This window comes from Alexandromys fortis, unplaced genomic scaffold (genome assembly GCF_014885135.2).
Source record: "Alexandromys fortis isolate MF-2015 unplaced genomic scaffold, M_Fortis_MF-2015_v1.1 scaffold_44, whole genome shotgun sequence".
NCBI lineage: Eukaryota > Metazoa > Chordata > Mammalia > Rodentia > Cricetidae > Alexandromys > Alexandromys fortis.
In genome coordinates, this window is record NW_026067921.1 from 1,373,332 (window position 1) to 1,389,163 (window position 15,832).

Below are 15,832 nucleotides of genomic sequence, written 5' to 3' on the forward strand. Positions count from 1 at the left end.
TGTAGACCAGGCTGGTCTTGAACTCACAGAGATTCGCCTGCCTCTGCCTCCCGAGTGCTGGGATTAAAGGCGTGCGCCACCATCGCCCGGCGACTACTCTTTATTTTTTAAAAATTAAAAAAGAATAATTTTATTTTATGTGTCTGTGCAACATCTGCAATGTCTGCTGCCCTAGGAGGTCAAAGGAGAGTACTTGTGGTGGTTTGAATACATACTAGGAAATTGTTTGGGTCTCTGAAAGATTCATAGCCTGAACTCCTAATCCTCAATGAAGCCAGTGGCCCTATTAGCATAGATATTCTCTTTATACACTCAGAGAAAGAGATACACGAACTTTTGAGACATAAACAGGATCCTCAGAAACCCAACCTGCTAGCATTCCACAATCATCAGAAAGAATCTCTATTTAGCCACCCTAGTCTGTGGTTCTTTGTTAAATTACTCTCCGCTGATGAGCACAGCAGACAGTGTACTCTTTAATGGTGTTTTCTAAAACTTTAGTTTCAATGTTTTTAATTGTGTGCAATGTATGTGTCTGCATGTGGGTGTCTATATGAGTGTGTTGCCTTGGATACTCTGGAGCTGGAGCTACAGATAGTTGTGTGCTGCTCGTCATGGGTGCTGGGAACTGAACTCTGGTCTTCTGAAAGAACAGTAAGTGATCTTAAATATGGAGCCATCTCTCTAGGCCTAATGGTGTCTTTTAAAACAAGAACTAGGACATTTGAAAACATTCTTTTCTAAAGACAACACACACATATATATATGTGTATACACACACACACATATGTGTGTATACACACACACACACACACACACACGCACAAGTGTGTTTACCTCTGCATGTTCAAGGTGGCCTTAGTTGACATCAGGTATCTTCTTTTATCAGTCTCTACCACATTTTTCTTTGTTGCTGATTTTTGAGCCACCATTTTACTATGTATCCCTTGATGGCCTAGAATTCAGTCTGTAGACCAGGCTGACCTAAGACTCACAGAGCTCAGCCTGCCTCTCTGGAGTGCTGGAACTACCATTCCCAGCTTCTACTTCGTTTTTGGTTTTTCTTTTAATTTTATGTATATGAATGTTTTGGCTGAAAGTCTGTGTGTGTGCCTAATGTCTGAGAAAGTTAGAAGACGGCTTCAGGTCCTCAGGAACTGGGGATACAGATGGTTGTGAACAACCATGTGGATGCCGAGAATGGAACCCAGGTCTTCTGCAAGAGCAACAAGTATCTTCATTGCTGAGCCATCTCTCCAGTCCTCCACTCATGTTTTGGAGACAGGGTCTCTCACTGAACCTGAAACTCACTGTTGCAGCAAGACGGAGCAGCCAGTGAATCCCTGGGATCCACCCTACTCCTCTCCCCCAGCACTGGGTTTATAGATGTGCACCTTCATGCCCAAGTTCTACATGGGTGCTAGGAATCTGAATTCAGGTCCTCATATTTTTTGTTTGTTTGTTTTGTTTTTTTGAGCCATGGTCTCTCTATTATCTAGTTCTGGCTATTTTGGAACTTGCTATGTAGACCAAGCTGGATCAAGCTAGACCAGGATCACAGAGATCCATTTGCCTCTGCCTCCCAAGTGCTGCAATTAAAAGCATGTGCCACCATATCTGGCCTTATATTTGTGAAACAAGCATATGCCCAATGAGCCATCTCCTTAACACAAATATTTTTTCAACTGTTTATACTTTACCTCTGTAGCATCTGTATATAATCTGGAGCAGGCTGAAGATAGGCTGCCTATCACTTTACAGCAATCTATATTATGAAAGTTAGAAGGCTCTGAAATAAAACGCACAGCTGCTGAGGGCTGGCTGCAATGGCCTTCAACACCAGGTGGGATGAAGGGATACTAGGAGGGTTCAGAAGGAGGAGACGTGTGCTGTACAGAGTAACGTAAGCTTCCAAACTCATTCTTCCAAAGAGCTCATTTTGTTTAGAGAATTAAGAGAATTGTGAATTATCAAAAATAACGCAAATCCTAAACATATACAAGTATAATTAAGTATGAATATTTTAAGTTTTTCACACAGTACCACTGTCACATAAATACAGATGTTTTTATTTCAGTAGCAATGACTTCTGTGAAATTCCTATACTATTTCGTGCTGACAAGATCTTAATGAGAGAACAGGTATTACCATTCATCCAGGGTGCAGGCACTGCATCTTCCTGATGACTGCTTAGATTCAAAGGAAGCACTGATGAGCAGAGAGGTTTGGGGCCCAGGATTGCTAACTGACCTTCATTAACCACAACTTCTGCACCTTTGGAATCTTTGCTGTATGAACAGAAAAACTGGATCAGAATGTCAGCTTATTTATAAAATATTAGAGCAACGAGAATCAAGAAAGCAGAACTGTAACCTAATAGTATGCATGTGCCATGTACTAATCTATAATCTATATATTGTGATTTTACAATATTTCCAATGGGGTGCTCCTGTCCTCTCCAAATTTTATTTTACTTAATTTATGATGGTGACGTTTTTTGGGAGGGGACACATATGCACAGTGAGTGTGTGGCAGGCAGAGGATAGCTCTGTGAGGCTGGGTCTTCCCTTATACCTTCACATGGATTCTGGACACTAAACTCAGGTTGTCAGGTTTGTACAGCAAGCACTTTTACCTGCTGAGCCATCTTGCTAGCCCAAGGTCCTGTCTTCTTCATAGAAGACCAAGACGTGTTAAATGGTTGAGTTCGGGACAGGAATAATGGATTATGGATTGAATATGAAATGATCTCCATGGGTCCATATGTTTGAATGAATCTACAAAACATTTAGGAGGCAGGGGCCAGGAGGAGAAATGAGTGACTATGGTGCAGGCCTTGAGGGCCGCCTGGCCTGCGCTCTCAGCTTCCTGATCCACTGGGATGTGACGACTTCCTGCCGTCATCTAATTGCCATCAACTGTAACATGTTTTCTCTGCCACGAAACACCTCTCAGACCATGAGCCAAAGCAAATCCTTTTCCCTTAAGTTGCTTCTGACAGACATTTTGTCAGAGTAACAAATACAATGAGTACAGGGTGGTATGGTTAAGACCACAGCAATCCCAGTGCAGGAGGGAGGCAGGGGGAAGATCATGAGTTTGAGAACAGTCTGGGCTACAAGCAAGATCTTGTCTCAAAAGCAAAAACAAAAATTCGATCCCCCCAAAATACACACAAAAACCACTCTAGCAAACCCCAAAGCTGCAACTACCACCACCACCACCACCACCACCACTACCACAACAACAACAAAAAAAGCTTTTTGACATGGAACATCACTACCCTGTCCTTGAACTCCCCATCTCAGCTTCCCGAGAGTGGGAACTACAGGAATACACCACTAAGGACAGAGTGCAGCCAGTGCTTCATAGCAGAAAACCCTTATCCACTTCGCAGTTCAGTAACCCACGAAAGGCCATGATGCTAACATACTAACGGAAAACTCCAAGAACAATTTCTAACTTTAAACTTCATCCTGTTCTATAGATTAGGAAGGCATCTGGCTATCCTGCTTCACACTGCATGGGATGTGAACTATCCTCCTGTTAGTATATCCAAGCACTGGTCAGTCATTTATCCATGCTGGTACAGTCGACTGTCTTTGTACTACACCGCTGGTACTCAAGGAACAAGAGCCCAGCAGTAACAGCCTAACCCTGCACTACTCTGCGCACTGTGGTTTTACTTCATCTCCTCCTGGAGGCAGTTTGTCTTCTCGCATCATCGTGAGATGTGACAGAACAAGTCACACAGCATAGCGCTAAAATAATTCTATTACTGTTGATCTCTTAATATACTTAAGTTATAGGATGTATGTATAGGAGAAAGCACACCATGCCATAGGGTTTGGTACTATATGAAGTTCCAGACATCTACAGGGTCTTGGAACTATCTTCTGTGGATAAAGAGGAGCTACTATATAAGTTCTTCTGGGATAAGTATACAACAAATTTATACACGTCTGGGAGTTTCCCTGGACATATCCATAAAAATATTACCAGGTTGATGATATAAACAACTTTAACTGCACTTCAGTATGTAATATTATGAATTAACAAATTTCATCAAAACTTTAGTCTGGAAGTTGCTTATATAGAAAAATAATACAGGGCAGTAGTGCTGCACACCTTTAATCCCAGCACTTGGGAGGTAGAGGCAGGAGGATCTCTGTGAGTTTGAGGCCAGCCTAGTCTACTTCTATGGGACAGTTTTCTTTTATCCTGTTACTTGTATTATTTTTAATAAAACGCTGATTGGCCAGTAGTCAGGCAGGAAGTATAGGCTGGGCGACCAGGCAGAAAGTAGAGGTGGGGCAACAAGAATTCTGAGAAGAAGGAAGTTTGAGTCCGCAGTCGTGACCCAGCTGCAGAGGAAGCAAGATGTGACTGCCTCGCCGAAAAAAGTACCAAGCCATGTGGCTAACATAGACAAGAATTATGGGCTAATATAAGTAATAAGAGTTAATAAGAAGCCTGAGATACTGGACCAATCAGTTTACAATTAATGCAGACTTCTGTGTGATTTCTTTGGGACTTAACAGCTGCAGGATTGGGTGGGACAGAAAATCTTGGTCAACAGTCTACAAGAGCTAGTTCCAGGACAGGCTCCAAAACTACAGAGAAACCCTGTCTCAAAAAAACCCAATATCTATATATAACTTGAGGATACCTAAAAGGTACAAATTAATTGACTTTTTCAGAGAAAGGAGCCAATATTCAGATGCTATCATCTTTTAACCTTAATAACAATTTTAATAAGCTTTTTCACTGGATTTAAGGGGGAATTGTCGCAGAACAGAAAAACCAGTAAAAACCAAGGAATTATAGTTATAACAGCTGAAATTTAGTAGCATTAAGAGAATTTAAAAATTTAAAAAGATAATCACTTTTCTCCTTGATTTGGGATATCACTGATACATGTAATCAACATTCTTCCCTAATAAAGCAGACAAAAGCAGCAGCAGAAAGATAGCACGGATGATGACTGCTGGAGCCTCCCTACTGCTGACTGCAGTGACACCACCTCAGTGTTGAAGATCTGCAAGGCCACTGTGGTGGTTTGGGTGAAAATGGCCCTATAGGCTCACAGGGAAGGCACTATTGGGAGGTGTGGCCATATTGGAGCAAGTGTGTCACTGGAGGTGGGCTTTGAGGTTTCAGAAACACCACATCTGCCTGTGCACTGCCATGCTTCCCACCACGATGATAATGGACTAAACCTCTGAACTGTAAATCAGCACAGTTAAATGTTTTCCTTTATAAAAAGTACCATGGTCTGCTGGGTGGTGGTGGCACACGCCTTTAATCTCAACACTTGGGAGGTAGGGGATTTCTGTGAGTTCAAGGCCAGCCTGGCTTACAGAGTGAGTTTCAGGACATCCAGGGCTGCACAGTGAAACCCTGTCTTGAGACACCCCCACCCCCAAATGGTCATAGTGTCTCTTCACAGCAATTGCAACTTTAACCAAGACAGCCCTAAAGCACGCTGGGCATCCATGGAGTCTAGCACTCCTGTTCTGTCCTCTGCTATAGGAGTTGTCAATCTTAGGCTTCCATCAGAATAAGGTGAATTCTTATTGAGCACAGACTGAGTTCCTGGTTCAGCATATGCGACTGCTGGTCTGAAGATCCACATATGCACATCTTAGCCTGAACACAAATGGATGTTTATGACTTGAGTGTGCCTTGCCACAGCGGCTAAATGAGGCTGGAATATAGTGGTATGTTATTTGTATTTTAATAAATAAATATTGCCTGAAGACCAGAGGCAAAGCTAAAGCCATTAGAAAAGTCTTACCTTTACCAAGGCCAGGCGACTACAAACTAAACAGCCTAAACCTCTCTCTCCTCCCATTTTATATTCCCTCTAGTTAATCCTCTGGGATTAAAGGCATGTGACTCCCTAGTACTGAGATTAAAGGTGTGAGCCACCACCACCTGGATTTATTTCTGCATTGATTTTTGATGTGGAGTGTCATATATCAATCTGTTGATTTCATTGGTTAAGCAATAAAGAAACTCCTTGACCCTGATAGGTTAAAACATAGGTGGGAGGAGTAAACAGAATAGGATGCTGGGAGGAAGAGGAAGTGAGCTCAGACTCGACTGCTCTGCTCTCTGGAGCAGAGACGCCAGGCTATGCTCTCCCAGGCAGCTCTGACCCAGGATGGATGTAGGCTAGAATCTTCCCGGTAAGCGCACCTTGGGATGCTACAAACAATTATTAGAAATGGGCTAGTCCAGGTGCGAGAGTTAGCCGAGAAGAGGCTAGATATAATGGGCAAGCAGTGTTTAAAAGAATACAATTTGTGTGTTGTTATTTCGGGCATGAGCTAGCAGGCAGCTGGGGTGCTGGGGACGCAGCCCCGCTGCTCCTATTTCAACAGATTTTGTGTATCTCATGGTGGCTTTGAATTCACAGAGATCCATCTGCCTCTGTCTCCCAAATCCTAGGATTAAAGATGTATGTCACCATTACCTGACCTCTAGTGTTGTGAAGAGACACATGACCATGGCAACTCTTATAAAGGAAACTTTTAATTGGGGTGGATCACTCACAGTTTCAGAAGTTTGGTCCATCATTATCATCATGACAGGGAGCATGATGTCATGCTGAAGCTGAGAGTGTTACATGTTGTCAACTGACAGTGACACTGAGGGAAGTGTAAGCAAAAGAGATCTCAAAGCCCGCCCCCACAGTGACACACTTCCTCCAACAAGGCAACACCTCCTAATAGTGCCACTCCCTTTAGGGGCTATTTTCTTTCAAACCACTATAGTGGCTTATAACAATCTGTAACTTCGGCTTTAAGGGAGCTGATGCCCTTTCCTGACTTTTGAGGACACCCTGCACACACGTGTACACACACACACACACACACACACACACAATTAAAGATAAAACATTTTTAAAATAGTGGTAAATTCAATAGAAAAGGCTATATGACTCTATCAAAGCCATAATGGCTAAATCAACAAGTGTCTCATGTGAATTCAGTGCTTAGTGCTAGGAGAATGCACCTGCCATCACGCACAAACCGCCCTGTCTGTGCATCATCTAAACCACCTTCCTATAGTGATATATTATTTGTGTTTTAATAAATAAATCTTGCCTGAAGACCAGAGGCAAAACCCAGACATGCATGCAAACTCACGCATGTGCAGCTACACAGGGCAAACACACACACACCATGCGAAGAGTAAGAGTGACCCCGCTTTACCACCAGCTTTAAAGTAACTGAAATTACCTCTACAGCGGCAACAGCTGGCACACTATCAGACCATATCCATGTGCATAGCTTGTGGGATACTAGCAATGATACGCAACAGATTTAAAATCGTGTTACAGACCTGCAGGCGCCCCGAGTGTCCTGCTCGTCTTCACCAGCTGCCGTGTCTGAAGTGCTGCACTGTGGAGAGATTGCAGGTGAGAAGCAGACATGAGTGTTTCTGCGATACACTGGAACCATGAGGCCTGCCAGCCTTGTTAGAGCTGTGGGATAGAATTTAACTAGTAGATGGCCTGAAGATAGTTTTATTTTAAATAATTTAAAATGCTCAATGCTCAACAATGACTTAAGATTGTCTCCTGCTGCTGGTGTGCTGGCACACACCTGTATTCCCCTAGTAGAGGTAGGAGGATGAGAAATTGTGCAAAGCCATGAGTTTGAGGTCAGCTCAGGCTATAAACAAACAACACCACAAAAGTTGAATACATTATCGAGCAGAAAACTCTAAAGTGTGGCTCAGTGTTAGACCACCCATGCAGCAAACACGAGGCCCTCTGTTGAGAACCACAAAACAAAACAAAAACCCACAACACCCAGTGGAAAGACATGCCATGTCCCCAGATGAAAATGTGGAAGATAAAATGCTAATTCTCCAGGTTTCAGCATGAGTCTGAGGTATCTTAGAACATATGAAAGGGAATCAAAAGTGCTTTAAATTTGTAACATGTCTTAGTATGTTTTAGACCAAGTTTTCCAAACGACTGACAGTATGCTAAGGAAGCATGCATCAAGTACCAGTGGAAGAAAAAAGAGTTTAATTCTGATAAGGCTGCAGTTAAATGCATTGGTTTTCTTCCAAAGGACCTGGATTTGATTCCCAGCATCCACATGGCAGCTCACAACCATCTGTATGTAACTCCAGTTCCAGCGAATCCAACACCCACTTCTACTCTCCACAGGCACTAAAAACCCTAACCATAGATTTCAACTGCAGGGAAGTAAAGTGGCAGCTACTACACAGCCCAGCAAAGGGCAGCCCACTTATCCCGGAGACATCAAAACTTAGGTGCACATAAACCCTACACAGGGAGGCCTGTAGCCAATAATTATATTTGTAATATCCCAAACTGAAGCCACCCAGATGTCCATCAGCAAATGAATAGTTCTCTAACTGTGGTACCCATACTGTGGAGTACTGCTGAGGGGTAAAATATCAATTTACTGATGTATGGAACAATCTGAACGAATAATCCTCAACCCAAGGTGATGATAAGCTACATGATTCCATTCACATAACGTTCTTTTATTTATATATTTTTTGAGACATGGTTTCACTGTGTAGCCCTGTCTGTTCTAGAACTAGCTCTACAGACCAGGCTGGTTTTAAACTCAAAGAAACTGGCCTCAAACTCACAGAGATAGTAACATTCTTGAAAAAGCAAAATTGTAGAAATGGAAACAACGTTAAAGTACAGAAGGGCTAGGTGAGGAAAGAAGTAGGTATGACTATAAGGGGCATAATATGAAGGACAGTTTGAGAAGATGGATGTTCTGTAGCTCACCTGCATTATTGTCAACAGACAGATAAAGGCCAGGTCTTCCTGAATAACATCCTAATGCCCCAAAGCTGCCACGCTGTGCACAGTTCTGCAGTATGCCACCAGGAGAAGCTAGGTAAAAGTACTTTCTATGTATTTGTTTTTTAGCACTGCTCGTGAATCCACAATTACTATTTTAAGTGGAATGCTGCTAAAGCAGATTTATGGTGAATTAACAATACTAAATAAAACATCTTATTGAAACATTAGATGATGTTTCAAGTCAATGGCCTCACCAATGGTGGCACACCTTAAATTCCAGTACTCAGGAGGCTGATATAGGCAAATCTCTGAGTTTGAGGCCAACCTGGTCTACAGTATGGGATCCAGAAAAGCTAGGACTACACAGAGAAAGCTTGTCTTGAAAAACAAAACAAAATAAACAAAATAAAAGTAACTGTTAAAGGACTGGAGAGATGGTTCAGTAGTTAGGAGCACTTGTTGCTCTTGCAGAGGACCTGGGTTCAGTTCCCAGTACCCACGTGGAAGCTCCTAATGAGCTGTCACTCCAGGGCAGTGGCTCTTCCCTGAGATCTCTCCCCCACCTTTTCACAGTCATCTGTACTTCTCTCGCTGTCATCTGGGGAACTAATGCCTTTTTCTAGCCTTCACAGGTGCCAAACATGGACACATGACATACAAGCAGGATAAAATTAAATAAAAAGAAGTCTTTAAAAAACTGTAAAACAGCACATTAAATTCAAAAGTAAGCAGAAGAAAGGAAAAACAAATCAGAGTTAAGCAGGTAACAAAAAGCAAAGAGAACCAGTAAAATCAAAAGCAGGTTCTTTGGAAATTATGACAGTTAGCAGTTCCCTAGCCTAGAGTTCAGCGACACAGAGGAGCTGGAGTTGACAGCCTGCAGCTCCCTCCTTTAAACTCTATGTGAACACAGCAATGCCTATATTGTCTATGACTTCCTCCATGCTATGGTGGAGTTAAGTAGATGCTACAGTGATCCAATGACCCACAAAGTCATATAGTACCATCTGGGTCCATAAAAGGAAAAAGTTCTCTGTTGGCAGAGTTGTGGAACTGTCGAGTATGACCTCAGAAAAGATCACTGACACTTGACTTGGTCCCCTCATTTGTAAAAGGAAATTACAGTACAAATCTCATGTACAGTGAAGGGAAACTCAACAAGGGTGAGCTATCCACATACTACATTTTAAAGGACTGACCCTTGCCCTGATTCTGGTAGATAACCTCTAAGCTCTTCGAATGTCTTCCCATGTAAGTGTCTGTCTATTTAGGGTTCTGGGACCATGCCAGACAGTGTATGACAATAATATGATTTATTTTAGTGACCTTGACCTCTGTTAGGGTTAAAGCCTGAAGGACTAAGCACAGTCTAGCCTTTGTGACTGATTCGAATACAAACTCCAACACTAAGCTCAGGTGAGCATCTCTGACTGGCAATATTCTTGTGCTATGCCACACACACACACACACACTGAAGACAATGCTGGGGACTCTGTCTGGGAGCCTCTTCCCTTTCTGATTTATTGTTTCACTGCCATCAACGTAACCATGGTGTAACAGCTTCGCTGACCTCTGTGAGTTCTTATTGGTTTATCACTGACCCTAAGGGCCTCATAACATCATATGACAATCCCTGTGAGGTGTTGAAACACTGTTAACAGTGACCAGCTAGCATTTAATAATGGCACCATGTGTTGTCTGTCCAACTGTTAACAGTGACCAGCTAGCATTTAATAATGGCACTATGGCCGGGCGGTGGTGGCGCACGCCTGTAATCCCAGCACTCGGGAGGCAGAGGCAGGTGGATCTCTGTGAGTTCGAGACCAGCCTGGTTTACAAGAGCTAGTTCCAGGACAGCCTCCAAAACCAAAGAGAAACCCTGTCTCGAAAAACCAAAAAAAAAAAAAAAAAAAAATGGCACCATGTGTTGTCTGTCCAACTGTTAAGCAAGCACATTATGGACTTTTTCTTGTTTCTAGAGCACGTCCAGTTCTCACTCATCCTGTTCACTCAGCAGTTATCAGCCTCCGCTCTCCCAGCATTACACAAAATGGACAAAAATTCTTGTCTTTATGGGGTCTTATCCTAGCAGGAGGGGAAAGACAAAGTGCACAGGTGTATTTAGGTGGGCGTACATGGTCTGTAAACATAAAACACTCTGAGACCTGAAATTCTTTGAGTGCCAAAACAATGCTCCAATATTCTGGGAAGATTTCAGAGTTTGGATTTCTTATTACACAAACATTCTAAGGCTGTACGTGGTGGTATCATCTCAGAGATGAAGAAGACTGCCCAGTCTGAGAAGAGCTGGACTACAAAGTAAGACACTATTTCAAAACAAAACCTAGACCAAATTAAAATACAGAAATTCTGAAATCTGATACTTCTGGATTTATGCACTTCAAACAGGGATACTCCACCTGTAGTCTATGCTAGGTAAAGAGAACCACAAGAAGGTGGGGTATGGAACTGGGGAACACTGCAATTTTGGGTTTTACCCAGCAAAGGTTCCTCCTGAGAACAGCAGTAAGACACAGCCTGAAGGAAACAGGAGCATTAGCTGTATCATCTTCTAGGGGGAAGAATACTCCAGGAAGACAAGATTGCATGGATGGGGTCTTAGAGCATGCCTCAAAAACAAGTCTGAAGAGTGGTCAGAGATAAATGCAGAAGGAACAGCAGGGAGATCTGAGGCGACGAAGGGAGGAGGGCTCTGGGGCAGACAGAGCGAGCATGAGGTCATCACAACAGGGCAGACAGAGCGAGCCATGAGGTCATCACAACAGGGCAGACAGAGCGAGCATGAGGTCATCACAACAGGGCAGACAGAGTGAGCCATCACAAAGAATAACATTAGAAGCTTCTGGAGAGTCTAAGGCAGAAGAAAAAAATGACACAAGGAGACCTATGCTGTTCTGAGAATCCCTTATAAGAGGGCAAGGTTAGAAACAGGCTAGGAGGAGACATAATCATTTGTACAGTACAGACATGGACTTGTGCAGTGCGGACAGGCTGGTAAAGCAGACAGTCTCCAGACATCATGTGAAGATAGGATCAGCAGCATCTCATGTAGTCTGTATATGAAGTGAGGATACAAGTCAAGAAAGCTAAAATTTTGAGAAAGATGGTGTTGTCATTAACACAGATGGAGGATAGGGTGGGAGCTGGTTTGTGGTGTGGGGGAAGGGGAGGTATAACTGAGGAATTTTTGTTTTTAGCTGTGTTAGGTTTTAAATGCCTAAGTGGGCATCCCAGTGATGAGAGAGGAGTTTGTGTTAATATAGAAATGGGAGGGAGTTAGCATGTGCATGTAGTGATATTTTGTTTGTGCCCTAACAAATAAAGCTTCCCTGAAGATCAGAGAGTAGAGCTAGCCACTAGGTAACCAGAGAGGTGATGGTGGCTCATACTTTTGATCCCAGCACTTGAGATCTCATGCCTTTGATCCCAGTACTCAGGAGGCACATGCCTTTAATCCCAGCACTAGGGAGGTAGAAACAGGAATATATGGCTGGTGGAGACAGGATCTTGGCCATTCAGACTGAGGATCTGTAGAGACAGGAGCTCAGCCCCTTCCATCTGGGGATCTGGTAGGGGTAAGAAGTCTCTCTAGTGGATGGCTCCTTTACTTCTCTAATATTTCAGTATTTACCCCAACAACTGACTCTGGGTTTTTATTATTAAGACCAATTAGAATTTGTGCTATATATGCATTTGTGGAATAAATTTGGACGGCACTATGCAAGAGAGCAAATCTAGGCAGAAAAATCACTCTTAATGTGCAGAGGTCAGGGAGACTGAGAAAAAAAACCACCCAATTGAAAGGTGGCAGACAAAGACAGAATAAATCAGACAAATACATTCATTCTGGAAACCAAGTGGAAAAGGTTGCAAAGGAAGTGGGAGATGAGGATGAAGACACAGACCCATCAGACCGGGAGGTCTAGTGGGGGCTTGTTGAAATATGGAGCAGCGGGGCTGCGTCCCCAACACCCAGGCCGCTTGGCTAGCTCATGCCAGAAATAACAACACACAAACTGTATTCATTTAAGAACTGCTTGGCCCATGAACTCTAACCCTTACAGGCTAATTCTCGCACCTGGACTAGCCCATTTCTAATGATGTGTGTAAGCACCCCAAGGTGCACTTACCGGGAAGAGTCTAGCCTCCGTCCATCCTGGTGTCTCTGCTCCAGAGAACAGAGCTGTTGGGTCTCTCCAGGAGCAGAGCAGAGTCTGACCTCACTTCCTCTTCCGCCCAGAATTCTATTCTGTTTCCTCCTCCCATCTATGTTCTAAGCTATGAGGCCAAGCAGTTGGTTTATTATAATTAACCAATGAAAAAAAAAATTAACCAATGACCTTCCTCCATCAGGGGCTGAAGACCTTTGCAAGCTGGAGATTAAGAGTACAGAATAAACAACCTGAGAAGCAGAACCACACATCAGAGGGGTGGTAACTATTAAAGGCTTTGTTATATTTAAAGATGAGAAAAAAGTATGTTTATATATTAGTGAAAAAGACTTAACAGTGGAGGAAGAGGAGCTACACCTGGGAGAGAAGCTGGAGCTCTAGGAGGGCGCGGGTGGTGCAGCTGACAGTGTTCTTTCCCATTGACTTTGCTTCTTGGTGAAGAAGGAGAAGGCAAAGTGGTTAGCTTTGCAGAGAGTGAAGAGCATTTCAAAGGTTAAGGAGAAAGAGTATAAAATAGTTGTTCAGGAATAAATTACATTGTGCAAAAGGGTTAGAGAATCACCAACATTATCGGGCAGAATTTTTTTTTTTCAGTGCTGGGGAAAAACTTGGAGCCTTGCAAATCCTAGACTAACACTTTGTCATCGAGCTTCATCCCCATTCTTAGACACAAAATTTAATTAAAGAGTCTAATATCAAAGATTTTTCCTAGCATATAAAAGCAGTAAATTTCAAGACCAGTTTAGGCTTACCTACAATTCCTATGCCTTCTACATCTGTGGATATGTAACTGATGCTGACTTTCATGGCCTATAGGTACTAGCATATTAAAAAGTTTCAGGGAACATCAGATAATATTCAATACGGAGGCAGGAGAATATGTATCATTTTATTTAAAGGTCTTATGTAAGTTTCTGGCAACTTTAGGATATGAAGAAGCTCATATAATCATGCATCACATTCTACTCTGCTCAAGAATTTGCTTATATTGTGCTTACACAGAGCACCAAGAGACCCGTCACCTGGTCAGAATGAAGGGCACTCCTACTGAGTGAAAGTATGTGGTCTGTCTCTTCACAGCACTGCTGAGATGGCTTTCTGTGTTAGCCATCTATGTACCTACGAACACGACACAGGCAAACACAAAAGCTTCTCTGGTACCTTTGCATCCGAGTCAGAAGCTCTTGCTTGTTCACTGAGGTCTCCCAGGTTTTCACTTACAACAGTTTCCTCGGTGGCTTCCAGGGAGATGGCTGCATCTTTAGGGTCATGCTGCGGCTCCTTTGCTGAAGAGAAACAACATCCAACCACACAAATTTTAAACAACCATAAATTCAGAAGCATTCAAGTTCTAACGTCACAAGCACCAAATTAGAACTTCAGCAAGTTATGTAGCTCCCTACTCATTACCAAAATAACTGCATTGTAAAGGAGAAAATGAATTGACAGCGTAATATTTAAGAACCTTTCTTATGTCCCAGACATTTAAAAATATTTTTACTGGCACGTGCCTTTAATCTTAGCACTTGAAGGCAGGAACAGGCAGAGTTCCAGGCCAGCCAGGACTACATAGTGAGACCCTGTCACACATAAACAAACTCTACCCTGACCTACCTTTCTTTCTTTCTTTCTTTCTTTCTTTCTTTCTTTCTTTCTTTCTTTCTTTCTTTCTTTCTTTATTTATTTATTTATTTATTTTTGAGACAGGCTTTCTGTATGTAACTGCGGCTATCCTGGAACTTACGATAAAAACCAGGCTGGCCTCAAACTCACACAACTCCACTTGCTTCTGCCTCCTGAGTGCTGAGATTGATGTGTGTGCCACACCCAGCCATGTTTACATTTCACTTCATGAGCACACACTCATGGTCACTGCAGAAACCAGAGGACAACTTACAAGGCCAGGTCTGGCAGCCATATTACTGGCCCTACAAACACTTTTAAAACTCAAAAGTCAAATAGAAGTTAACATTGTTGTGACTCAGACATCTACATTATGATTAGCTGTTAGTTTTTAATGACCAATTTAGGATCTGATAAAGTTAAAACATTTATTTCAATTTCAAAGAAGTCTGAAAGACTCCAGAGGTCAACTACCTATCTTTTGTAGAGAATGCATAACACTGAATAATTAAATGGAAACTATCTCAAAATATGATCTGCCAACTCATCAGCTAAAATGGAAGAAAACTGACAAACTCTGTCATATTAAGAAGTTTCCATTTTAATAAAGTCACTGAGTAGGCCTGAATAGAGACATACAAATATTATAATACCAAATACTCTTCAAGCATCAAATTTTACCTGATGATAAGGAGGGACAAATCTCCAGTTTCTGCAATCCAGGGTCCAGCAAGGCAATTTCTTTACTACAAAGCAAACAAAACTCAAACGTTGTACCAGGTTTCAGCAGAATTACTCAATCATGAAAGCATGGTGTAACATTTGCTCCTGTGGGCTGAGGGGATCTGGAGAGGTGAGTAAGTGGCCACACGGCTGGATAGCCTGAAGTGCCATTCTCTGGGACAGTCCCAGAGGACTGAATCCAGGCCCCCTCCAATTCCTTAAGCTTTTCTGGCCATCCAGCTGGGTGTGTTCCCTGCTGTTGGGCTTTCTTTACCCCATTCCACCCTGACCCCCAAGCCTGCCTTTTCATTTGCAAGGTCCTTGGATCCCCCAACATAGCCTGATTCAGGGCAGAGGGGATCTGAGAGACTGCTCCAGTGCTAAGGGGACTTAAGAGAGGGCAGACCAAGAAAAACTCCCAAATACACAGCCAGCAACAGCAAGGATTGGACCGAGATGCCAAGACTCTGCTGGCCTCATTTGA

General features: G+C 42.8%; 1 protein-coding gene across 1 annotated transcript in view; it reads right to left on the reverse strand.

Moving 5' to 3' along the window:
• Topaz1 (testis and ovary specific TOPAZ 1) overlaps nt 1–15,832 on the reverse strand; it is a 71,405-nt gene that overhangs the window by 40,165 nt on the left and 15,408 nt on the right. The window contains exons 3-6 of the mRNA XM_050141733.1: nt 15,307–15,371; nt 14,164–14,288; nt 13,010–13,057; nt 2,117–2,305 (exon numbers count right to left, since the gene is read on the reverse strand). Of these exons, the coding sequence (XP_049997690.1) occupies nt 2,117–2,305; nt 13,010–13,057; nt 14,164–14,288; nt 15,307–15,371 (427 nt within the window). The remainder of the gene's footprint in view (nt 1–2,116; nt 2,306–13,009; nt 13,058–14,163; nt 14,289–15,306; nt 15,372–15,832) is intronic.